The sequence below is a fragment of the Zosterops lateralis genome, assembly GCF_965231275.1.
Source record: "Zosterops lateralis genome assembly, chromosome: 2".
Lineage (NCBI taxonomy): Eukaryota > Metazoa > Chordata > Aves > Passeriformes > Zosteropidae > Zosterops > Zosterops lateralis.
Genome location: NC_139763.1, coordinates 108,298,766 through 108,323,794, shown reverse-complemented (window position 1 = coordinate 108,323,794; position 25,029 = coordinate 108,298,766). Strand labels below are relative to the sequence as shown.

Here is a 25,029-nt window from a genome sequence, read left to right as displayed (position 1 = left end):
GGACCAAGGACTTCTGAAGATATGTATGAAAAATAGGCCAAATTATACTTTTACTATCTTGGCACTAAGAAGAAACTAGTAGAGATTTATTGTCTGATTGTCTTGTTGGCCTGTTTCACGATCTTAGCAAATTTGTTTACTTTTATGAATTCAGTTTTCCATTTTTACACTCTGTTTGTCAAGGGTTTGCACATGAAGTATAACATAACTTATCATGGGGGATTTTTGCAGCAGCTTTCATGTGATGGCTTTGTATGAGTAAATTTATGTGAAGGAATTTAATCCTGCATGTAACCTTATAAAGGCTTGGTGATAAAATAATATAGATACATACTGAAGTCTATTTTACTTCGAGCAATGTAATAACAACAAGCACATTCTGAAAGCAAACACACAAACCTTTAAGCACAGAAAATCTGATTAAGAGCAAAGGTCTAGTGACTGATAAGAACCACCTTTATTTTGAAAATAGCTTCCAAGAGATTAAATCAATCAATAATGAAGTTCCACAAGGTATGAATGTTGCCATTAGTTGCTGCTAAAAGTACAACAAAATTCAAGTGTTGAAGTGTTTAATTTCTTCATGTATCAGGTCAGATTTTTTACTGGTGTAAGCTGATATCATAATTTTCCAAATATGTTTACTGATTTGTGTGTTGCTGAAGATGACATAGCCTGATCAAAAATAGATGAATCCTCTCAAAGCTTTGGAATGGGTTTCCCAGGCTTTGTGAGGCGAGATGAACTCAAATCCTAGAAAGATGGATGGAGCAGAATCACTTAGTGGAACTTTTGCCTATGGTCTGCTGAATCACAGAAGGTTATATAAAAAACACCCCACGCCGTAATTCTTACCTGTAGCTGGTATGTCCAGAAAGAAACGAGCAGATTCTGTGCTCATAGAGGGTAGAAGATGCATAAAGACATATTTGAACCTTAATTCAGATTGGTGGTAGCAATCAATTGCAGCTCATAAATACCTCATTACTGAAACTGGAGTCAAGACTGGAGGGCCAAAGGAGTTCTAGTTGCTGGAGATGGATGTAACTAAAAAAGTCACTGAGTACTGAAATCAGTGTGTTTTACTGAGAAAACTTGCTGTGGTGCTTGCACCCACATAAATCACTGTGGTTTTTTATAGAATTAGACTTTCCTAAAGCTTATTCTTTTTGGAATACTTATGACCTCCACAAAATTCTTAGAACTTAGGATAAGGACATATTTGTAGATATTGTAAAGAAACTGTAGTCACCACTCCCTTGTTCAGAAGAATTCTGCTTTGAATACTGTTCCATGATATTTCATTGTCATGAAATTGCTGGGCTAAATATTGAAAATATGCAAATTATTAATTTCTGGTAAGCTCAACTGGTACTCCTTGGCATATTCTTATTGTCCTATTGAGTTTAGAGGAGGAGGAATAGATCTGACTCACATTAAAACCTTTAACTCTACTCCTTTTGTTTGTTTTGCTTGTAGAAGGTGTTATTTTGTTTGGCTTTTTTTTTTTTTTTTTTTTTTTTTTTTTTACATATCTACATTACTTATAACAAGCTGATAAACATATCTGAAAAGAAATCCATTTCTTACTGTATTACAGTTCTTGATTTTCTTTCTTTAGGCTGTTTCCTAATGTCAGTGTTTGCTGGAGTTCACATGATGTTCCAGTTGTAATGATTAATACTTTTAGATGTGACAGGTCAAAACTCAAAGTATTGATGGAGTACATTTATACTTTTCAGTTTCTTCTCAAATGAGCAGTCACAGTGGGAGGTCGTATTTTGTAATAGCATTTTGTGTTCTGGAAAAGTACCAGTCAGCAGGGTTCTATCATCTTTGTTAAAATAAGATATTTAGCTTAGTTTTGATTCAATTCAATTATTCTGAAGATTTATTCTCATTTAAAGCATTGATGTGAATGTGAAAATAGATGGCAGGTTCATCTCAAAAGTTTTCCCTTTTTAAGCGTACACTTTAATTCTGGAGACAAATCAAGCATGGCCTAAAAAGAAAAAATGGAAACAGTAATACTGAGAATAAAACACTCAGAATAACTAGTTTTTGAAAACGAATCAGTAATAAAATGCAAAAATTTTCCATTGTTAGTTTCCCTAAAAATTATGTGTTTCCTGCTTTAGAGAAACAAGTAGTTACTGTTTAAGTCAATTAGCAGGGAAAACCACTAGGGAATGTATTTCCTACACCACTTTGTTCTGCCTTAGAGAGTGAAACATAAATATAAGACCTTTCTTATCCTGTGTTAGTAAGCTCTGTTCAGAAGTGCATGGAGAACAGAGACCTGCCTGGTCTGCTAAAGGAGAAATGGGAACTTTAAGCTGGAGGAAACAGCCCTGCATTGATCCATGCAAATCAAAGCTTAATTGTCTGGAATCCTCTCTTCAATTTTATTTGGGTCATTTACAGTATTGCATAAAAGGCTGATAATTTTTTGAAAGTATTTAAGCCAGGAATAATAGCTAGATGAGTCTTTAATTTCTTCCTTCACCTGTGGCTGTCAGGATTACTTCCATCAAAGTTGTGCTCTTTTTCATATTCCTCTGGAAACCTCTTGATCTCATTGCATTAGTTGTCTCCCTCCCTCAGTTAAATTCTTCATGTATTCCTATCTGATACTAATTTGCTCCTCTGGTTCAATGTATAGTCAAGAGAGTAATTTATTCATCTTCAACAGCACCACTGAAATCACAGAAGTACTTGATGCCCTGATTTATTAAGGCACTTGAGGTCAGTGCCTTAAGCGTGTGCTAAAAATGAAGCAAATGCCAGCCTGGCCTCCAAAGGATTAGTCACCTGCATAATGGTTTGCAGGGTCCTTAAAAATATGAACTTGTGGAACAGATTTGCTGCTGGTGTAAGGTTAGTGCAGCTGTTCTGGAAAGCTGAATGATGCTGAAAATATTTTCAGTGGAATTACAGAGAGTCTGCACTGAGCCTTTCCCTCTTCCTGTCTTGTGTCATGCTGGTACTCTGTGGTGTGTAAAAAAAAAATAAAATCAGAAATTAGAAAAAAATTTCTATTATTTTAATTGTTCAGATGCCGTTTAGGGTTCAACAGGACTATTGGCATCTCAGTAAGAAATTATATTGTTACGGCATATTTTTTTCATTATTATCATTTGATTTTGTGAGGTCATATTGTCATGCTCTTTCACATTTTCTTGGTAACAGGACGTCTGTGGTGTCACTGCTAAGGAAAATGGCAAATGCAAATAGAATGAGACAAAACTTAGGTACCCTAGATTTGCAAGATAAAGTGGTTTGCATTAGGAAGCTATAGAGAAAGAAACAGTGAGGAAAAATAGCAATTTTTCTACTCACTGTGATTTTTTTTTTCCCTGTGACAATGAACTTTGTTTTTCCTTTTCCTAAGGACAAAATGTGGTACCTTCTTTTCTTTGTCATCTTTTTTCATTCCTTATAAAGGTGACCCTCTAAGTCATACATTGACTATGAAAATATATTCTTGCAAGCCAGGTGGCAAAATTTTTATAAGTTAAAGATCTACTTCAAATGCTCTATTCATCATGAATTCACAGTCGCTGTATTGTGTATCTTTTTGCAATTAAAACTATAAAACTAATCCAATCACGTTGGACAGGTTGCATATTCTTCTGTAGTGCTTTCTGCAGACATTTGAAGCATTCTCTTTGCAAATTCTGTTTAAGATTGTTATGGTTTAGGGGCAGCTTTATTGCATTTCCGAAATAATATCCTGTAAAACGTCTGTAACAAGGTATTTTATCTGAAAGCCCATTGTAGCTTTCTTATTATGAGTTTCAAGCTTCTGCAACAACAAAAGGGCTCTTATTCAAATGCACACCATTGCATTCATTCCTCTAATAGCAGCATTCCATCATATCAGCCTAAAAATAGGCAAACAATTGCATGGAGTACTTGTTATTCATCCTCAATGTTTCGAGTTTTTTTTATTATTATTATTTTGTTCAATATCAGGCTTTCAGATAGTCATATGGAGTATTTGCATCCTATACAGGAATACAAAATTGCTTTTTCTTAGTATACACATGCTTTCTGTCTGTGTCTCCTAAGGATATAAAAAGTTACTGGTTTAGTTACATTGGTCATTTTTATTGCCTTCCTGAAGACAATGGAAATTGCACAAGGCTCCATATGAAACTGTCTCCAAGTGTAAATTAAATCTGTGGTTTAGTCTGTTGTAAATAGAGAAGAATGTATTCTTAGATAATAAATCTTTTTTGTGTATATCAACAAGTTGTCTATTTTTTTCTTCCTAGATACACCTTTAGTTAAAATCATTTCTTCCAATTCATGGCCTGAAGAAGGACAATCTATAGTTTTGACTTGTGAATCCAAAGGAAAACCACTGTAAGTGATTTAACAAGTAATATGTTTTTTGTTATTTTACTTATTCTGCTGTGACTGCAATCCTCAGCTGCAGAAATCTGCTGGATTTGTCTCCTCCTGGGGTGTAAAGTACTCTCTGCTATAGAAAACCCCTTGAAGCCTGTCTTCATTAACTGTCTATAGAAGATTGGTCTTTTACTTTGTCATCTATTTTAGTTTTCAGGAAGAATTCCAACTGTGAGATTTTTTTTTTCCCCCAGTCAGGTATATGAACCTGAAAGGTGTGCAGGTTTAATCTATCTCTGTTTACATCGTTGAATAGATGATAGAAGAGAAAACATCTCATGAAAATCTTCGTACAGCAACCAGCCTCAGAAAAAATATATTGAACTTTGGCTGCCATTTACAGGGGAATTTGAACTTTAATTATATGTGCAAGTGGGCTGCCTGTTTCTACCAGGACTTGGAAAAGTGCAGCCTGCTTTAAGAATATAAATTGTTTTCCTTGGGAATTAAAATCTTTGCTATAAATATCTTTAAACACAAATCTGCAGAGGTTAACCCTTGCACAAAATCTACTACTTAAATAGACTTGAATCTTAAAAACTGTAACTGCTCAGAGGAGCTGTTGTATATTTACTCATATATATATATATATAAATAATCCAAATGCTCAATATTAAGTTATTATGGATCAATTTTCTTAAATATTGACCTCCTCAAAAGATCAATATGTGGTGTAGTGATGATACACAGATTTAGAATGATCTTGAAAGTGGTGATGAAATAATGTTTTGAATTTAGAAAAGGTGCAAATTGCATGACAAAAATCATGTCACTTATGGCTGAATTTCTCCCTGGTGTAAACTTTAGTGACTTCATGGAAATGCTTTATGTAGGAGCCTGAAGTCAGATTTAGGTCAAGTAAGGCAGTTAAGTCCAAAATTTCTGCATTGAAAAACTCTTCTGAGTTATGCTTGGCATAATTTAAACTCCATGGGTACTTTTCTTTTTTATATTATATATCTGCATCATTTTAAAGCAACTCCTCCATCCAGATCTTGACTGGGTTAGCACCTTCATGCTTCTTTTCTGCTTGAGACCAAAACACTGGAAGTCCATCTAAATAGTCTGACCTGACTATGTAATTGATCTATGTAATTGATCTTCTGTGTACTTCTGCTGGGTGTGTGTTTCTGAGAAGAATACTTCTGTAGGTAACACAAAAATCCATTGTGAGCCATCTCTTGCTTTTATAATGTACCTGAAGGAGAAGGAATTATCCTTTTATCTCATATCCCTTGAGCATTCCCCTGAGCATGAAGAGGTACAGTCTGTTTCCCCCTTATTTTCAGAATGTGCTGAGGATGTGCAAGTGCTTACTTTCAGGAAAGAGGTCAGCACTGGCTGCCCTGAGTGCACCATTGGCTGGGTGATATTTAGTATTTTCCTTCTCTCAGTGTTATCCTCATGACTTACCAGGTGACAGCTACATGTGAAGTGCTCTCCTTGGCTAATAGACTTCAGGCATTCTAGCCCCACTCAGCCCCTCCCTCACCAGGGGAATCAGGGAAAGAATCAGAGGAGTAAAAGTGAGATACCTGGACACACACAATATTTTCTATTTGTTGCACATAATATTATGGACATACTTTATACCATTAAGGAGGCACTAGTTTAAACTTAGCAATTCAAAGAGAGCTTCAGATAAGGTGTTCACTGATTTGTCTATTTATTTTAAGTAAAGCTGTGTTCTGTCCTTAAAGGATTCAAATGCTAAACTTACATGTGGTTTTAAAAGGGAAAAACAAGAAAAAGTCTTTTTACTAAAGAATTACCAAAACAGGGGACCTGTATGTGGTAGCCTTTGAGGTACAAATATTTTGCCAGTAAATGCACCTCTAATTGTCCAGGCCACAGGCACTGCCACCATCAGCTGCTCTGTATGGCCTTGTTAGGTCAGTCTTTTATGGCACAGGGCCAGTAATTAATAGGCATCCTCCTGAGAGCAGTTTGCAGGGGCTTAGCATGGAGGAGGGAATCTCATGCTCCCAACCTGCATTCTGAGCACCTCTGTCTGAGAGAGAGAGAGGACTTGGAGAGGGCCACAGAGCCCAGATGTGTCAGTGTCACAAGGTAAGTGATGGGTTTCATGGAGAACTCAGGGCCAGCCATGGTCCTTCACAGCTGTTTGCACACCATGGGTTAATTTCTGTAGACTTCATGTCACACATGCAGCAGTCTCTCCTGTTTTCCTGTAGGCAGCAGCAAATGAACACTTGCTTAGGGGTGCATTCCTCTTGCATCCCAGAGCAATTTCCACAAGCTTCAAAAATGACATTTGAGATGAAAACTGAGAAAGGGTGAAGCCAGGTGGTGGCTGTGGTGACATTGACGATACTGATAGCTGCTCCTGAGTAATTCTTTCCCAAAAGGGAAAAGCAGGAAGAGGCTAAAGTTAGAATGTACTTACACCATCTTACAGCTCATCACCAGGCCCTTCCTGGAAGGGATTCTGCCCCTCAAACCATGTACATCATTATTACCCTGTGTTTCCAATCTACAACACAGTCCTGAGGAAAAGCCCTTCCTCACTTATAGTCCTGTGGCGGGAAATGGAAGGGAAGATTTGCTGAAACCATCACCTCTGGGAAATCAACTGCACTCTGCATCTCCTGCTGAAACAGCATCCTCCAGAGATAGAGCAGAGGGACTAAGAGCAACTACAAAGAACTGCACTAGGGATTAGATCTAGGGCATTGATGAGGTTTCACAATTTAAGGTATAAGATTTCTCTTGGCCAGTCATTAGCCATGACTTTGGGCAGGAGAAAAAAAGCCCTCAGGTCTTGTCCTCAGACCCTGGGATATGAGCAGCATCAGCTGTCACAGCGTGTGAGGTGGGCTGGGATTATCCCAGCCTCTGGGGTTCCCAGTGGCTGTGGATGGATTCATGTCACCCCACATTTGTGGTCTTGATACAGAGATCCCAGTGTTGGAACAGGGATGCTGAGACTGGGCTAAGGGGGAGAGGTTGGGGCATGGGAGTGGAGAGGAAGATAGAAATGTGATTGAGTGAGACGACATAAGAGAGTGTAAGATAGACTGCACTAATTCTGTCACTGTGCTGTTTTGCCTCTCTGCTCATCACTGGGAGAATGAGGATGGCTCTGGCTCCAGTCAGACTCTGTGCTAATTTCTCTTACTTTGAGGCAGGAGCTGAAAATTACCTTCTTTTGGGCAACCAGTGTGTTGCTGCTATGGAAGTGGGATGATACCAACACAAAGAGCAGGCCAGGCTTCCTGCTTGTTCTGGGATGGTTTGCAGAGGCAGGCCACATGGATTTTAACATGTTCTGACCCAATTGTGCAGCACTTCAGGCACCAGCTCTAAGAAAAGCAGCAGAAGGCTGGTATTTGGAATTTTGTATGAATAAATCTATGGCATTTTCAATTAAAATCTTCTGTTGATGCGAAGGAAAAAAGGAAATATATTCGTCAGTTTACCACAGATAAACATGACACTCTAGGAGTATGCTCTATTATGTGTAATATTTTAAGGGAACTTGAGATACAGCATTTGTGAGGATTTTGTCCAATTGATAAATACCCAGTTGGTAGACCAAATTTAAAAGGCTTTTTTTTTGAAAGCTTTGAATAGGTATTAGATTAGTCTTGCCTTTTTCAAGACTCGTTGCTGATTTCTTCACCCTGTTGACAATTTTGATAATATCGATGTCCAGGGTTGTTGTGTTTTGTGGGTTTTTTTCCCTCCAAATTGCAGGTAAAAATGTTTTTTAGCCATTTCGCTGTGTAACTGAGGTCACGATACTCTGTACTTGATATCACTATTCAACAACACTCCTTTTTTGGAGTTGCTGTTGTGTGGTTTGAAACCATATTGAATCTCTTATGTTTTCAGGTCTTAGCACTGTTTTCTTTCCCAGTGTTTTTGGCTGCATCTCTGGACAGTTGTCAGTCTGTAACATTTTAATCAGTGAGCTTGCCTAATATATCTGTAAGGTGTCATTGAATCTTCGTAATTTATTTCTTCTTTTAGCATAATATAGTTTTTCCGAGATTTTGTATATTTTCCAAAGAAGGAAATGTAATTAAACTTCAGAAATCAAAGACATCCTTTTCATGTAATGTCTGGACTTTTCTGAAATCATATTGCCTGGCAGTATTTTGAGCATTTTAAAATAAACATGAGGTAGCTGTAAAAAATATAAAAAGTAAAGAACAAAATGATCATTTACAGCCATACATACTTACAATTTTTTTTAAAAGTCAATGTTTTCTTATTGCAAGCTGTAACTTCTATACACTGTTGTATCTTAACAGTATAGTCTAGTGACTCAAAACTGCCCCAAAAGTAAATTCAAAAACTGACCCATAATGAAAGAAAAATTCAATATTTAATATTCTTTGTCAGTACTCTCATCAAAGCATGCATGAAATATGTGAGTTTTTTAAGTCAGTGTCATTTCAGGAGAAAGGACGTCAAAATATAATGGAATAATTAGGGCACAGGAAACAAAGAGAGAGTTAGCTGTCTCCTATGTGCTTTAGAGAAATGCCTTTCCATTCCATGCAGCTCAGGGGAATCATAGTACAGTTGGTTGACTAATGTAAAGTGAATATTTGGCCTTGCTTGAGATAAATAGGGATTATTTTTATTTCAGAAAACTCGCTTCGTGAGCTCATGAAAGTTATAGACAAAAGCACAATCAAAACCAAACACTGATCTGTACAGAGCAGTATGAGGTATGGACAAATAAACATTATAATGTAAGAAAAGGTGTTCATTTTAATAATGAGCGCACACCAAAGAGCCAGGCTTGGGCAAAAAAGTCCTTGTAAATTATGTGTGTGGTGTCTCCACAGAGTGCCCTGTCTTTTCTACCATTGGTTTATAGAAGACTCCCTTGAGTGAGACAAACATTTTGCAAAGGCTGATGGAAACAAATACTGATAATAATTCCTCCAGGCCACAGAAGCCCCTCTGAGCAGTGGCCTCCCCTCAGGTGCATCAGTACAGCCAGTTTAATGAACACATCCCACCACCTCCACCAGGTCTTTGGTATTAAAGAGTTAAACAGGACCCAGGATAGACTCCTGGAGAAATCTGCTTTTAGCCATCCCCTGGGTAGAATGTTCCTTCAGCTCCATCAATGGCCCAGCCAGTTTTTCATCCATGGTACAAACATCCAGGTGGCAGTGACATCCCAGTTTGGTACAATGAAGTCATTGGACACAATCACCAAAGACTTGCTAGAGTCAGAGTAGACAACTTGCACTGTCTCCTTCGCCTACAGTTCCTGCCATTTCTGCAGAGTTTTCACATGTTTGGTAATTGAAAAAATTATACTGACATTTATCTCATGAACCATTTTGTCACAGGCTTAAGGGTGACAGGTATTGTAGAGAAAAGAACAGAAAATCTCTTCCTTCCTCTGAATACTTGCCTTAGTTTAGATTAATTCCAAGTGGAAAGAGATCTGAACCTGAGGAAGGCATTTTGAGGAGGGATACTCCTAGGAGTATCCTGGTATACTAGGAGGGATACATTTGAATTTCCTGATTTTCCTTGTATGATGAGAAATATGATAAGAATTTTCTTCCTGAAAACTGTGGCAGAATATAACCTTTGAGGAGGATTCTTAACTCCTTCAGTGGAACACTAATTATGACTGGTAGCTGTGAATGATCTGTAAGTCTTATTTGATGCATACCCTCAAAAGAGAGAATTAGAATTCTTTCATATTGTTCATGTGTTGTTGGTTTGTTGTTGTTTTGGGGTTTTTTTTAATAGTATCTGAGAACTTAGCAAATATTTAATTTTTTTTTTTTTTTACCATACCTTTGTATGATTAGATGATTCACTTGCCTCAAATTTGCAGCTGGGAACTGATGCAGCAAAAGGTCCCAAGTTGAAAACTGACAAACAGGTGGTATGTATTTTATGTCTGACGTTGATCACAGTCCCTATTTTCCCAAGAGTGTTTTGGAGTGACACAGCATCCCACTCAGGAGACAGCTCATCCTTGGTTTGAGTTGTAACAGTGAGTCCTTAGCACAAACCTGTGCTCAAGAGTGAATCAGAATCCAGGGCAGAAAATTGTGGAAACCCACTTGACATTCAGCCATTCACATTTTGATGTAAGCAGTTTGCCAGTATTGCTCTGAAACTGCATCCTAATGGCAGGTTTAGCCTCTGAATCATTAGTCTAATGGACAGCCTTTTGTCCATGAACAGTTTTTTCTGTCCTGCTTTGATATGATGCACTTCCTGTCTTCTCTGGCAGGTGAGGTGGAGAAAGATCTCATTTCTGTAAGAAGTGATCTCGTTTTCTACATAGATTTTGTTCACTGCTGTCTGGGTTTGTGTCGTGAGTACCTAGCAGCCTAGAAAGGAATGCTGGTATCAATTCTGCCTATATGAATTATCATAATGAATCTGGAGGAGCATCCATGTTTCTGTGTTTATAAATCACCATGCAGAATGAATCCACAGCTGAAACTGGAAGCTCAGGCTGTATCAATAAATATTAATGATTTGGAAAATTGGATGGATTTGTCCATATCCACAATGAAATATTACTCTTGCAAAACATGAATGGGGTATCAAAGTGTTTCTCCCTTAAACTTCATACACATTTGTACATAAGAAATCCTGAATTGTAAGAGTCTCTGGTTACTCTGGAAAGAGCCATCTACAAGTGAAATCAAGTAAGTGGAAAAAAAAGAAAAGAAAGGAGAGAATTTAGGTATTAGGTACTGGAGTTTTACTGCTTTATGTTTAGATCTTTCTCATAGCAGAGGGGCAGATGGTTTTGAGCAAAACTGCTGTGCATTTAACTAAACAGGAGCTTCCCTGGTGTTCTTTGCCTTGATCCCAGAACCAGCGTTAGCTGAAATATCTTTATCTGATTTTTGCCTTCTCAACAGTCTTGAGTTTACAGTGAAATTTCCAGAGACACATCACACACGGCTTTGGGCAAGCCGTAAATATGTGCTTGACTAAATGCCTACATGCACAGGACAGGGTATTGTACCTGTGGATATAGACTTGGAGAAGGGTAAGAAACCCTCCTCACAGTGCTCAGCCCTGTGTTCCTTGTCACTGGGAACAGCACTCAGGATAGCTCAGGCTCTCCTACTCCTGTCTTTTGTCTTGCTCTCTGTCCATTCCAAGTTGTCTTCCTTTGAATTTGGCTTGTTCAGCAGTTAGATAGAGCCTGTCTTCTGCAAATACCACTGGTATCTCTGTCCTGCCTGTCTCTTCACCCTTGTTACAGCTTCTTGAAATGTTCTTTGTCTTTCTTTTCTTTTTTTTTAAACATTGCTTTTTCATCTCTGTATCTCTGTCCCATTTAGGCTGTCTGTATGCTTTCTTTCTGTTTGGAGAAGTATGAGCTTCTATTTCTCCAGAAGGAACTTACTCTGTTTGAGTAGGTGATTGTTAACTCAAGCCCAGCCTCCTGTTAATTTGATCTGATGTGATATATCCCATGTCAGCTGATGTCAATCACTCTGTTTCCTGTGGTTATTCTCAACCACAGAGAAATGTTGACCAATTTTTGAATTACTGTAATTTTGAAGGAGTTCATGCTAATGATATCTCCTGCCTTGATTTAGAGTGTGCATCTATTATACGTTATATTTAATGAGTGCTCATTTTCAGTAAAATCTTATGTAGAATATCATATGAATAGTAGGAAAAAATCTGCCTGGTGAAACTTTCCAGATAGGGGTAGTTTGTCTTTGCAGGTAAAAGCCAATTATTTTAAAGGATTGTGTAAATATTCAGCTTGAGACTTTCTACACCAATATTTCATTGACATTGCACCTCCACTGTAGAATTATGCCATGATGTAGTAGATAACATGTGATGAAGCAGATAACATTTTTGCTGGGATACAGTATGTATATTCAATAGATTAAATTTGGGTTTCTATTAAACATCCTGTCCTTCTGGGAGCTTGTAGCTTCTTTTCGCAGCTGGGACATTCTATACTTTTTTTTGTAATTTTTCTTTTCCCCAGTATTTTTCAGAAAGCAGGGAAATTGGTGTTATAAAAAGTGTGACACAAAAAGAAGCAGGTGGGAGCATTAGTGGCTGTCTGAAAATTACACTTTACAATAAAGCCTCCTGCAGTGCTTAAGAACTTCCCCTTTAGTGTTCTGTAAAATGATCACATTGCCTAATAGACTCAATTCAATAATTGCTTTTCCTCTTTTTTAAGCATCCCTTTTTTTGCAGTGTTTACCCATAAAAGTGCAGAAAGTACAGTATGAAAAACAACTGCACGCAGCACTTTTAGTGCTCGTTAAATCCATTTTGCATGTGTATGGCTTTTGAAATAATTCTTTTCCTTGCTCTCAGGTGGAAACACATGCTAAAATAAAAAAGGCCTGTGGAATAGAATAATAGATAAAATTGAAATACAGAGCAAGTAATTCTAAGTAAGTGCCAGACTGCAAGTTAAAACATGAGAAAGAAGTTTTGGGAGAAGATGTGATCTTCTGCCTTTTAGATGCTTCAGTTTCTGTGGACAAGTGTTTAGCTACAGTTACACATAAAATTATAGAGTTTTAAAATCAACTGCTGGCAGTAGAACACAAAGAGGTACATTAGTATAACTTTTTCAGTGTAAATCATGCTGATTATACTGATTATGTTTCACAATTTAGGAGTTTGTGTGGCGGGTGTTATGTGGAACACCCAATGTCAGGGGGAGCACCAGCTTATTGAATATCTGAATTTCTACCCCACATTTACAACAGCAGAGTACCCTGAGAACATGTATGTGGTGTAAGCTAGCAGGATAAAACACCATCCTTCTAGAAGAGCTTAACACTGCTCTTTGATGAGCACAACCTCAGAAGAAATGGAGATGACAAGATAAATGGGGTTGTGTTCTGACAGGTGTGACAGCAAACAGTTAAGAGAAATAATATAGATTGTGTTAATTTATTATTAGTGTAACAAGTTATTTGTTGGTTGGATGAGGTAGTCTTTGACTTTGCGTTGCAAGGAAGCTCTTGGTGATTTCTCAGACCTAAGTTTGGCTGGCTAAAAATGAAATTTCCACATTTATACTGTTGTAAGCATCATAGTAAACCATTTCCAAAACTTACATTATTTAAGAGCTGAGGAAAGACTGGGATTTGCAGTCTTGCACAGGAGAATACTGCTCCAGAATATTCTCCTCCAGGGGCTGCAGGACAACCCCTGCTCCTGCACCTGGATCACCTCTTCCCATTGTTGTGGTTTATTCCTGCTTAGAACACTGGATTGGTCACTTTTAAGATGGAATTGTGAAGGTTTACCAAGGGTTAAGAAGTGCTGGTGGGATGGATTGTGTTATCCCTGAGGTAGGAAAGGGGTGTGGGCGTCCCTGAGGGATGATGGGGAGGGAGGAAAGTGGGAGACAAACCAGTGTTTCTACTTACTATTTCTTTTTTTTGGGTTTGTTTGGTTTTTGTTTTGTTTTTACTATCTATTGCTCTCAAATAACCATACACTACCTTTCTACCTCATACACACAATTTCTAGAATCTTCTAAAAGGTTTTGTAGACTGAGGGAGCTCTCAGCACCATCTTCATTCAGCTCCTTCTTTAAAAAGTATTTATTTGCTGTTTGCAGCTAGAAGCAAAAAATAAAGTCTTGGCAATTATATGGTAATCAGCATCAAAAAGGGGAACTACGTAAAAATGAAGAATCTTGTTAAAAAGGAGTTATAAGGTGCAGCTAAGAGAATTAAATCTTTCCAGGCAGCCTGAGGACTTTGTCAGAAAAATAAAAAAAAAAAAAGAGTTTAGAACCACAGGGTCAATACATATCACCTAGCAGAATCCCTTGAGAAGAAGAAGTTGGTGAGGCTAAACAGAAGAGAAATCAAAGTAATAAGAAGGGCAAAGCTATAATTTGAAAAGCTGAAGTTGTTTTCCAAAGAAAAGAGAAGATTCTTAGACCTTGGCAGATTAAATATAAAAATTCAGTAAGCCAAACAACTGAAAAAGCAGGAGTATTTAAAGAATGACTAGAAAAGAAACTTGAAAATAAAAAGAGGGGTTTTTTATTAAATAATGGAAAGTTTGTTAGTACTTTTTTAGGATCAGTTGAGAATCAAGGTTTACAGGGAAGCCAGATGGATTTGTTACATCCGTGTTTTCTGTGGCAGAGGGAACTGGGTACATTACAGACTGATGCCCTCTCTTCTCAGGTGCTCACCAGCAAATTTTAAATGGCCTGTGGAGGTGGTTGTGGAACAAAGAGGAAAAATGGGCAGTAGGAAGTCAGCAGGACCAGAAGGTTTTACCCCAGCATTCAAAGGGAATTCAAGCATGAGGCTGATGAATGAGCATGAGCTGTGATAGGAAACTTCATGCTTCAAACCTCCTGGCTAGATCAGGAGAACAGAACTTCAGGAGAGATCCCAGAATGTCCATGTCTATAGAATTTACATCTGAGCTTCTGAAATACTAAAATTTATAAAAAGGACTAGGATTAGCAGACATCTGAATAAAAGCAAAATTTTGTGGGGTTGGAATTCCTTTTGCAGTGGGAAAAGCCTATTTTATAAACATTTTGTACACAATCCTTGAAGGGCACAGAAAATAGACCTTGTGGTGGCCTATTTAGTATAGAAAGGAAACATTACAGGTCTTTCCAGAATAGTAAATGATACAGAGGTAGTTGTTAAGGACTGCTAGTTCATTCTCTCTACAAATAGAAGTGGTTTAGAGTAAGTTAAATTATTAAGAACAAGCTTTGTTTCCAAGCAAGGACATAATTTTTCATAAAATGACTGGTAAACTTTGGGAGTTTGTAGTCGATGGATATGACAGATGGTGAAAATTCACAATGATTCAAGGGAAAACTGCCTAAGTTCATGAAAAGGCAAGTCCTTAAGGTTTACAGAGTATTTTTAAACTGTGCTTGGTATCAGAAATGCCTGAGATCTGTGCTTGGCCTGTTCCCTAGACATCTGCTTATCCCTGGTGCTGGAGATAAGGGTCTGGGCTAGCTGAACTTTTTGTCTGACTCAGTGCAGCTGTTCCTTCTCTGCTGAGCTGAACATGGGTTGTTGTGGCTTGCTGGGACTAGATGCTAATGGAGCTGGATCCCATGGAGAGCTCGAGGATATCTCCTTTACAGTGCTAAAATTATTACCAGGAAGGTACTAATGAATTATTTTCTGTGTGAGAGGAGTTTGTGTGAACTAAAGCACTTCCCTCTGTCTGGAGATAATAGCACATTGGGGAAAAGAAAACAAACTTCTCTAAGTAAATAATGTTTGTCTCAAATTTCCGCTTTATTGTATTACCATTTCAGGAGTTATTTTTAGATGCAAAAGAAATTGGCACAAACCATGGTATAGAACTTAGCTCTGAAATACAAATGCTTGTAAGTTCACTCCGTATTATAGTTAGGATATTGTTATATTATCTCAAAAGCATAAAACATTTTATTATTCATTATGATTCAATACAGTGTGCTTCAACATCAGCTTTTTTTGACGCTGGTGAAAAAAGTAACTGAGGTACAAAAAGTTTATGGTGTATTTTCATTCCTTTGGTGCTCCTATAACTGTTGTATATAGCAGCAAATATTTACTTGCTGAGAAGACACAATTCAACAGGAGATCTTAGAAATGGCTAGTTAATAATGCTTTCTTATCTGGTAAAAAGAGGATATTTTGCTTCATCTCCCAAACTTCACAATGTTCTTACATGCATTGAAAGTCAAGAAGTGCATACCTTGGTTAATGAGGGTTGGCACTGAAGTCCTTGCTTGTCATCCAAGATGCAGCCCTGGTACTTTTATCAGCTCTCTGGGTGTTGTCACTGCACCTGAAGTGCAGGAAGGAATTTTAGTTTAATGAGGCTTCTCCTTGGCTGTGTCTTACATCAACAGCAAATGATTTCAAACAAGTAGTATTTGGACAAGCAAATAACTGTGAATGAGATTTTCAACTGTTTACTTAATAGAAAAAGAGGAAATGAATCAGCCACTCTCCATTTTCCTCTTTGATTCTTGTGCCAGCAAGCATTTGACCTTAGCTCAGAGAACGCAGCTGGCGTTTCTTAGATGGGATTTCTCAGCTTATTGTAATAACAGAGACAAAGTTTCTTGTGAATGTTAGGACACAGTGAGGGCAAATTCAAAACAGTGCAAATTAGGTGTGTGAACATCCATCAGTGTGGCAGCCTGAAATATCTAAGCAGTTGAAAATCAGGACTTGTCAAAGGGAAAAAAAACCCTCGTAATAATATTTGCTCATTAATTCCATGATATACCCTTCAGACCTTAACTGGCATTGAGGATATGACCAACAGACATAATGAAAAAGGAACTGAAAATGTGACAGCAGTTACTGGCTGCTTCTCGTTTTTTTGCAGTCCCAACCATTATCTGTATGTGGCACTTCAGCATTAACCTGTGTAAACCAGGCTATCTTAAGAAAATGTACCTTTCTTAGTCCTGTAACATGAAAACGTAAAGCATTTAAAATCAGCGATGCCAAAGCTCTTTCTGCTATTTTTTTCTCTGTTATTTGTGATAAATCAGTATTTTCCTCAGTGCTTGCCCCCCTGGCTGGGGCTGCAGCATGCTTGTAAACTGTGTGAAAAGAGACAGTGCTAGAAACAGGTCTGAGGATGTGCCAGATGAGAAGATGTTATTTTCCTCTGTTCTATGACATGCATAGTAACTAAGGTGTGCACATCCTATCATTATGCTTTGCTGCAGCTTTCCTATCCCCAGCACTACTTCATTAACATTAAGAACATAGTTCTTGGTTAATCCCAGTAATTTTCAGCAGCCATTCTGATGCATCCACTTGAGCACCATATTATCTTAGTACTGCTGACATTTGCATGTCTTTGAAATACACTTTTTTCCAGATACTGTTCATTTAATCCATGGCAGTTTCCATCATCCTTTGTTCCTATAGTCATGCTTTACCTACAGCTGATGAAAAAGAATAATCTACTAATTTCTCAATAGCTCTTAAAGGTTAAGAAGGAATCAACAAGGTGTAAACAGCAGCATAGGAAGTCCAAAGATTTAGCTGTTTGAATGCTGACTACATAATTAGAAACATATAGAGCTGGAATTGTAGTGAAACCAGGCCATTAAGATTTCAATATTTAATCAACAATTTTTCATGTGATGAAAACTGTTACACACCATTTATCATTTCAGCTGTACCCTGACAGGAAAGAAAAAAGCCTTTAGGAACAGTGGTAAAATCTTTAAGGGAAGGTGTGACAATAATTCTTTATATTCACTTATCTGTATATAGTTTCTCCTCTCTTCCCTTTCCTGCTCTTATCTGTGAGTGTAGGTCTCAGTTTATGAGAGTGAAAGGAAAGGGATTTGTCTTTGTAATTTGCACATCAATATATGGCACCAATCCCAGGCAGAACAGAGGAAGGGCGTATATTATCGACGTGCTCCAGTGCTGATCCAAAGCACTTTCAGCTCCAGAATTTTAAAGAAGCTTTCAAGGCATCATTGTTTTTTCTGTGAGTGGACCTCACTTCTTCCCCTGTGTGAGATTGCCTGGCCATCAGTTTGGTACTTGGCTCTGCTGGATTTCCATTCTCTGGATGAGGGGGCAGCTTCACAGTTCTGCTGCTGCTGCTTTCCCCTGCTGCAGCAAGAAGGGAGATGCACCTTCCAGAGGTCTCAATCCCCTTGCTGTCATGCACAGTCTCCTAAAAACAAGGCTGTCACTTTTCTTTAATTACTGACACGTCATTAGGTGTGTCTTATCCATTGCCTGTGGGACCTGCTGAAGGGCAGATGATACATCGTGCATCCCCCTGAGCAGGTGCAGCATTGTGCAATCTGCCCATATCAGGCCTTGGGTACAGGAATTCTGCTCCAAAAACAGTGTCCCTGCTACTTCTTAGGAATTGGAAAACACCTTATCTAATCTGTGGCCAACCTGCAGATGTTTCCTGTGAAGTGTTTCCTCCTGCTTTGTCCTTGAGCTATTGCTAGTTAGGTCACAGTGACCATCACTCCTGCAAGCCCTCTGCTCCCCAGCAAGTGAAGCAGGATTTATGACAAGATTATTTAATGTAGTTTGGTTTTTGTTTTTTTTTTTGTTTGTTTGTTTGCTTGGGGTTTTTTTGGGTGTGTTTTGTTGTTGTTGTTGTTGTTTTTTCTTTTTCTTTCCTGCTGCTCTACTGGCTTGCACCTCTCCCTCTGCCTTTTTAGCCTCAGGATTCTTTTTTGAAAGACATGTTATACTTCTGTGGAGGACTTTTCTTTTTTCCTGGTTAAAATTTAAAAGGAATATAAATTATTTATAAACTGGTGACATAAAATGGACAGTATAGCCATACAAGCCATTGTTTTTTAAAGATAAGGTTCTAAAGATGTCTTATTAAAGCTGTTCGTAAACTGTAGAGGTTATGGTGTTTCCTCTGAATTTAAGATGTTTTGAGCCTCAGACTTTAAAATACACATTAAAAATGGTGGTTATTAGCTGGCTAGTAAAAGTGTTCCAAAATACTCGGCATTTTGAGTTGAACTGCTAAAAATGCATTAAAATGTCAAAGTTTTTTTTTTCCAGATTTATTGTGAAAAATAAAAAAAAAAATAAGTCAGTGCCCATTCCATGACCTGAGGGTGTATTTAAAAGAGGTTTATCTGTCTTCTTTATGGTATACATAAGTTAAACAGTGTTCTTCAGTTCTGTTTGCTCCTAAGTAGTGGCCTGGCCTTGAAAATTTGGAAATATGGCAAACTCTTCCTCCTCCGTTTTTTGCTTCCAGATTCATAAGTGCTGGAAGGCATAAATGAATTACTTCAGCAAATTTTGCCTTTCATGGATGCAACTGCTTGCCTGGTGCAGAAAGGTCTTGACAAGTAATAATGGAATAGAAGTGCCCAATCTGTTGTTTGGGAAGGTGATCAGATTCAGAGAAAGGAAACAAAATAAAAATAAAAAATGGAGGAGGGATGAAATGAGACACCAGAAGTTTCAGAAGTTTGAAAGCAGGTGTAGTGTATGACAAATGTGGGAGAGATTTGTGTGAAATGGGATACCAGAAGGACAGGCTATAGAATGGCATCTCCCTCACAGACTTTTAATGGGTTTGTAGTTTATTTTTTCTTTTTAGTCCAACTTTTTTTTTTCCATTTGTAGCCTCCCTGCTGCTCACAATAGTAGAATACAAGGGATATTTCTGATGCAATTCACCGATAACTTGTCCTCTGATTTCACATAAGTTCTCTTGTTGATCTGTCTCATGACTATGAGAAAGCCATTCCCCAAAATGTTATTCACAGCAGGGTTTTTATACTTCTCTGAGAAGATTGTGAATAATACTGGAATTAGGTAAGAAGCTTCACATATATATATATGTATATATATACATATGTATGTGGATTAGGCACTTTTCAGAATATTAGTCTGATATTGCCTTTCCTTCTTGAAAATGACTAGCAAAGGAAATGTTTGTTTTGTGGAGGGGTTTTTTTGGGGGGGAGGAAGGGGTACATGATATGCACAAAGGGAAAAACTAGATGTAAATGGTTTCAAAGAGGTTACAATTCTAATGGCTTGAGGATCAATTGGGAAAATCTCTCCAGACAGAGAGCAGCAGCATTGCACAGTTGTGTTAAAGGTGGAAAGCCTTATGTCAAAGGGTTTCCTAGACTCTAAAGGTACTAAAGGATAAAAAAGAGATGGATTTTTAGCCTGATGAGTGGAAATACCAAAAAAAAAAAAAAAAAAAAAAAAAAAAAAAAAAAAAAAAAAAAAGATAATTAATGCAGAAACAGAACAGCCAACTTCCCACAGGCAAAGGCTTTAGACCTGAAAGGAACCTTAATACCAGTAGCAAGGAAATATTAGAGTGTAGACAGGAGGAAACATGAATATGAAAAATTATTCTTTTACCCTCTAACAAGATACACTTCGTATCTTTGGGTAGAAGCACAAATATCTTTGCTTTGGAAAGACACTTGATTCACTTTAATCAGTTGCTGTCCCCATCTGCTGAGGGATAAGGACTTTCAGCTGCAAATTTAGTCTCTCATATCAGCATGGTGAGCACCTGTAATCCAGCAAGAGTGAGAGGACTGCCTGATTTATCCACAGCAAGATAGGGGCAGGGAGGTCTGTCACCTGAGTATAGTTGAGATAAACAAAGCAAAGGCTTTATCTGTCTAGGACAAAAGGTAAGGAATGAAGGGTGTTTGGGTTTTGGCTGCTTGCTTTCCTCTTCTGCTATCCTTTTTCTTCTATTTTTTGGTGTTCTCTCTTTTTTTTCCCTGTAAATGATGAATATTAGCACCATTTGAGATTATTTTTACCTCTTTATGTTTATTATTTATACACCTTTTTCAAAGACATAATACACTGCAGCTCTCTTCAACACTTTTTGTTGTTCCTGTTGTCTTTATAGCTGTAAATTCTGGTCAAATTTTAATGATCTAAAAAGTTGAAATCTATATTTAGTTGACACCTCATTTTTTAATGTATTTTGGTAATTTAATTCTTGACCCTTTAAAAAGCATTAGTATAGAATATTATAAATATCTTCAGGCTACATTATGTCTGCTGAGATGCTTAAAAGAGAGAAGTAGAGGCAAATATAATAACAGTAAACTCAGAGGTTCAAAGCTTCTTTCTTAAAAAATAAGAGAACTTTGTGAAAGCTACTTAGGATACTCTTTACTAATTCTTCTGAGGAGAAAAAAAAACTGTCAAGGTTACTCAGGTTTAGCAGAACTAGAAAATCACAGGGAGTTCTTATCTCATAAAATAAAATCCATCTATCCAAGCCTTTTATGAAAGGCTAGAGACTCTGCGTATTTATGTTTTTGATAGATGAAATGCTCCCAAACCAGCTCATCCCAATATGACTCCTCAGACTGAGACTTCAGATAAACAAGAGGTTCCCCCAGGGTTTAGATTTTCAAGTGGATGATTAACTGACAAAGCTAAAAATCCAGTTTCTTGATACGAAGGAACTATAAGTTTCAAATTAATGAAGCAATCATTCCCTTAGATGACTTTCAACATTGCACCAGGTTTTCAACAAGAAACACTCTGATAAATCTTGTGATACCTTTTCCATTATTCATTTGAGCATATCCACTGGATGATGGTTTTTTTGGACTTCAGAGAATCCCAGTGTACCCCTGTTTGGAGAACTAAAAGGTATTGTTGGAGAGGACCCTAATCAAAATAATGAATTTACTTCTCTTGTTGATGTTCCTCAAATTCTTCTTCCATCTTGCTTTTTACCCACCTTGGCTACATAATCCTGACAGGATGCTTAAATACCCAGCTGGATGGTAATATCCACAGTGAGACTGGGCATGTAAAAAGGTGGCATTGGGTTTTTTGTTGTTTTTTTTGGTTGATCAGGAGTTTTTTTGAGTGTGATCTTATGGAAATGAAAAGGTTATTCTGTATTATTGTCATGGGTTAATAGTTTGTCCAAGTGTTGTTTACTAAGGACTCAGCAAGGAACACTTTGTACATGACCTTTCTGCACACAAAAATCATAAAAGGGCAGCAAAAATGCATAGAGCCAAGGAGTTTCAAGTGAAAATGGATTGCATTGCTTAAATTCACTTCATTCACAAAGAAAACATAATGTAATAGATGTATAATTTTTAAATGAAGGGTAAGTTAAATGTTATAGTTAAATATAAAGATCTCACTAGAGAGGAGAATTACAAGAAAGCTCTGAAACATCACTGTCCTTTGGTTAAGGATGGAAAAAAGGAAAGAAAATTAGCAAACTTGTCTTAAAATACTTCTGTGTAATTTCAAAGGTCTCAACTAAAACAACAAACTTTGTAGACAAATACAACTGTTGACTTTCATGTTCTGTAAGCACTTGTTGAAAGGGTAAGGCAGTGCTTAGGTGTTCTTTTCTAATCAAGGATGTGGGGTTTAATTTATTTTTTCCAACATATTTCAGTTTGCGTTTACTTTTCTCTCTGACTTGTTTTGAAAGAAAAGGTTTTCTCCTCTCAAGACCAGAAAATAGTTTTGCTGTATTTACCATTTCTTTGTTCAGTTACTTGTAAGAAAAGTGCCACAATATAAAACATGAATCATTGTGTAACGTCCCACCACTACTTTATACCTTCATTTCAATCCCATTTCATGCTGACTGGAAAATAATGTCGGATTTTGTTGGTTCTATGTCAGGTTTTGAAACTGTTAATAAATTCAGATTTCTATACCAAAAACCAGTTCCTTTTTCTAAGGAAATGCACAAATGGAAGGTACTGGTTTTACAAACATCCCTGTTTGATGCAGTTGACGTAGGAATTGACAGCGTTATGACAACTCATTAGTATTTAAAAAAAAACAAAAACACTGAAATTCTGTAGAATTAGAAATGTATGTGATAGAGAAAATGTGCAACATTAGGAGTGTACATACTTGCCAGGTGTTTTAGCATGTCAAACCTAAGTATCCCTTTTGAAATGTTGGGTGGGAGCAAGAACCTCTGTCTGGGTCTGCACCTGTGGACAAGTTTCAGTGGGGTAAACTGTGGGGAATTCACACTTGTCTGTGCCTTGTGAAGAGAAGGAAAGGTGTTTCAGCTTTGGATAATGAAGGTGCTAAGGCAATTACCAAAGAATACCCAATGTGCTCTAAAGCTAAGATTCCTTTACCCCTTTTTGTGTAGTTTTTTTCCCCTGCTGATAATCTCAGAAGGTATCAAATTCCAATAAACAGAGAAAAAGAGGGAGAGACAGGCCTGCTGAGTACTAGGCTGTCATAACTTACGGCAAGGTTATAATAGGAAGGAGTGTTGCTTATAAAGTCCTGCAATATTCATTGCCACTTCTAGGAGATCAGTGCAAGACAGATAAAAGTAAATATCATTTTGGCATGGCAGAACTTCCAGAATTCATTACTACAGGAGGTGGGGTTGACAGACATCATAAGTAGATTCCAAAAGATATTTTTATAGGCAGCAGGTCTAAATGATGAGTAGACACAACAGAGATGTGGCCTGCAGCACCCCTGACAAGATGCCTGTGGGTGCTGGCAGAGTGCAGGAGGAATGGACAGCAGGAGATGGATGTATTCCCATGCTTCCCTTCAACAGCCATCCCAGTGTTGCTGACCACAGCAACGTGCTGGCCTGGGTGCACAAGCATGTCTCCTGTTCTTAGCTCACTTCTGCCTCGCCAGTGAATTGTTTAGACCAAGTGTCTCAAGGCTTCCCAGCAGTGCAGGCAGGATTTATTTCTGTGGTTTGACAGAGTTGCTGCTTTAGGCAGCACAGTGAGGTGAGGTGCAGGGAGAGCTGTTCCCAGCCACCAGGATGTGCTGGCCCTGCTGCCCAGGAACTGCTCTGCTGCTGCCTCAAATACAGCACAGCAGGGCTGAACATTCTCTCTTGATTAGCAGCTTCTCCAGCACCCAGAGAATTCTGCTCTGCCTCTCTCTAAGCCCTGGCTTTTCTGCTGCACATCATTTTGCAACCACAGCTAAGTGCTCTGTATAAGACTGGAGTTGGTGTATTACAATGTGACAGAGCTCCCTGAATAATTTATATCTACGGCTCCATTTCATACTTATTTGTTATCCTATAGGTTTTCCCCTAGGATATGCCATCTAGTTTCAATTTAAAACCTAAGTTCCATAAATTACCGCTGCACAGAAGTTGCTTTAACACGCCATTTATGCAGGTAAATGGTGCACATTGTAGCAGAAGTGTTTCAGAGTCCCCACTCCTGGGATTACAGAGCCACAGTAAGCTGGTAAATGGGAAACAATGTGGAGTTGGCCGGAAAATTGAACAAATCCACCTTCACATATCGCAGCAAATCACACCTTAATGCTGGGAGCTCTGTAGGGCAATGTTTCTACACCAGCGTGGACATCTGGATTCTCTGCTTGCATTAAACAGAAAGGAAGTGTGTACATTGTGTATGATGTGTGCATGAGTACCAGCTCATGAAAATGAATTTAGGAGGAGGACTAAGATATATTTATGATACGGCATAAATTGGGCCTGTCACACCGTCAGTTCTTAATCCTGGCTTTTATTCTCTGAGCTTATGATTTCCCGGAGAAAATCAAAACTTTGGAGAATAGACAGTCTAGGTACTAATTTTGACAACATTTTAACAGAGTGTCATCCAAAATGTTACTAAAATGTGCGTAAATATATTCTATTTCAGAATAAATACTTTTCTTTAAAGACTAATTTGAATTTTATGCAAGTAAGTGCATTTCAGAAAAATTCTCTCTGTTTACATGTGTCGCCTAACTCAAAAAAAAATCATGTCATTACAGCCATTAGAACTATTTTTCTGTTTATGAGGCCACGTTTGGGCTAAATGGTTCTCCTTAAGTATTTAGGTTTAATTCTTTTTCTCAGCACTTATTATATGTAATAGGCTTTAAACACCTGCTTCAAATTAGTGAAATTAAGTGTTTCTTGAGTGGGACCAGTGACTAACCTGGCAAGTGCTAATTTTATAACACTGTATTATATTCTGGTTTATTACTGAGTCATACAACTGGCATGCTTGGATAGAGATTGATATGTGGTTTATATTGCATAAAGCTACAAGCAAGGTAGCACTAAATCCCCAGGCTGGGAATATCCTGCTGAAGTGACTGGTGTAAAAGATGCTCTGTTACATAGGCAAGATTCAGTAAACCA

General features: G+C 37.8%; 1 protein-coding gene across 3 annotated transcripts in view; it reads left to right on the top strand.

Moving 5' to 3' along the window:
* The window catches only part of CADM2 (cell adhesion molecule 2), a 570,185-nt gene that overhangs the window by 477,532 nt on the left and 67,624 nt on the right, over positions 1-25,029 (top strand). For all 3 annotated transcript variants that reach the window (XM_083855090.1, XM_083855089.1, XM_083855091.1), the window contains exon 6: positions 4,278-4,368. In XM_083855090.1, the coding sequence (XP_083711216.1) occupies positions 4,278-4,368 (91 nt within the window). The remainder of the gene's footprint in view (positions 1-4,277; positions 4,369-25,029) is intronic.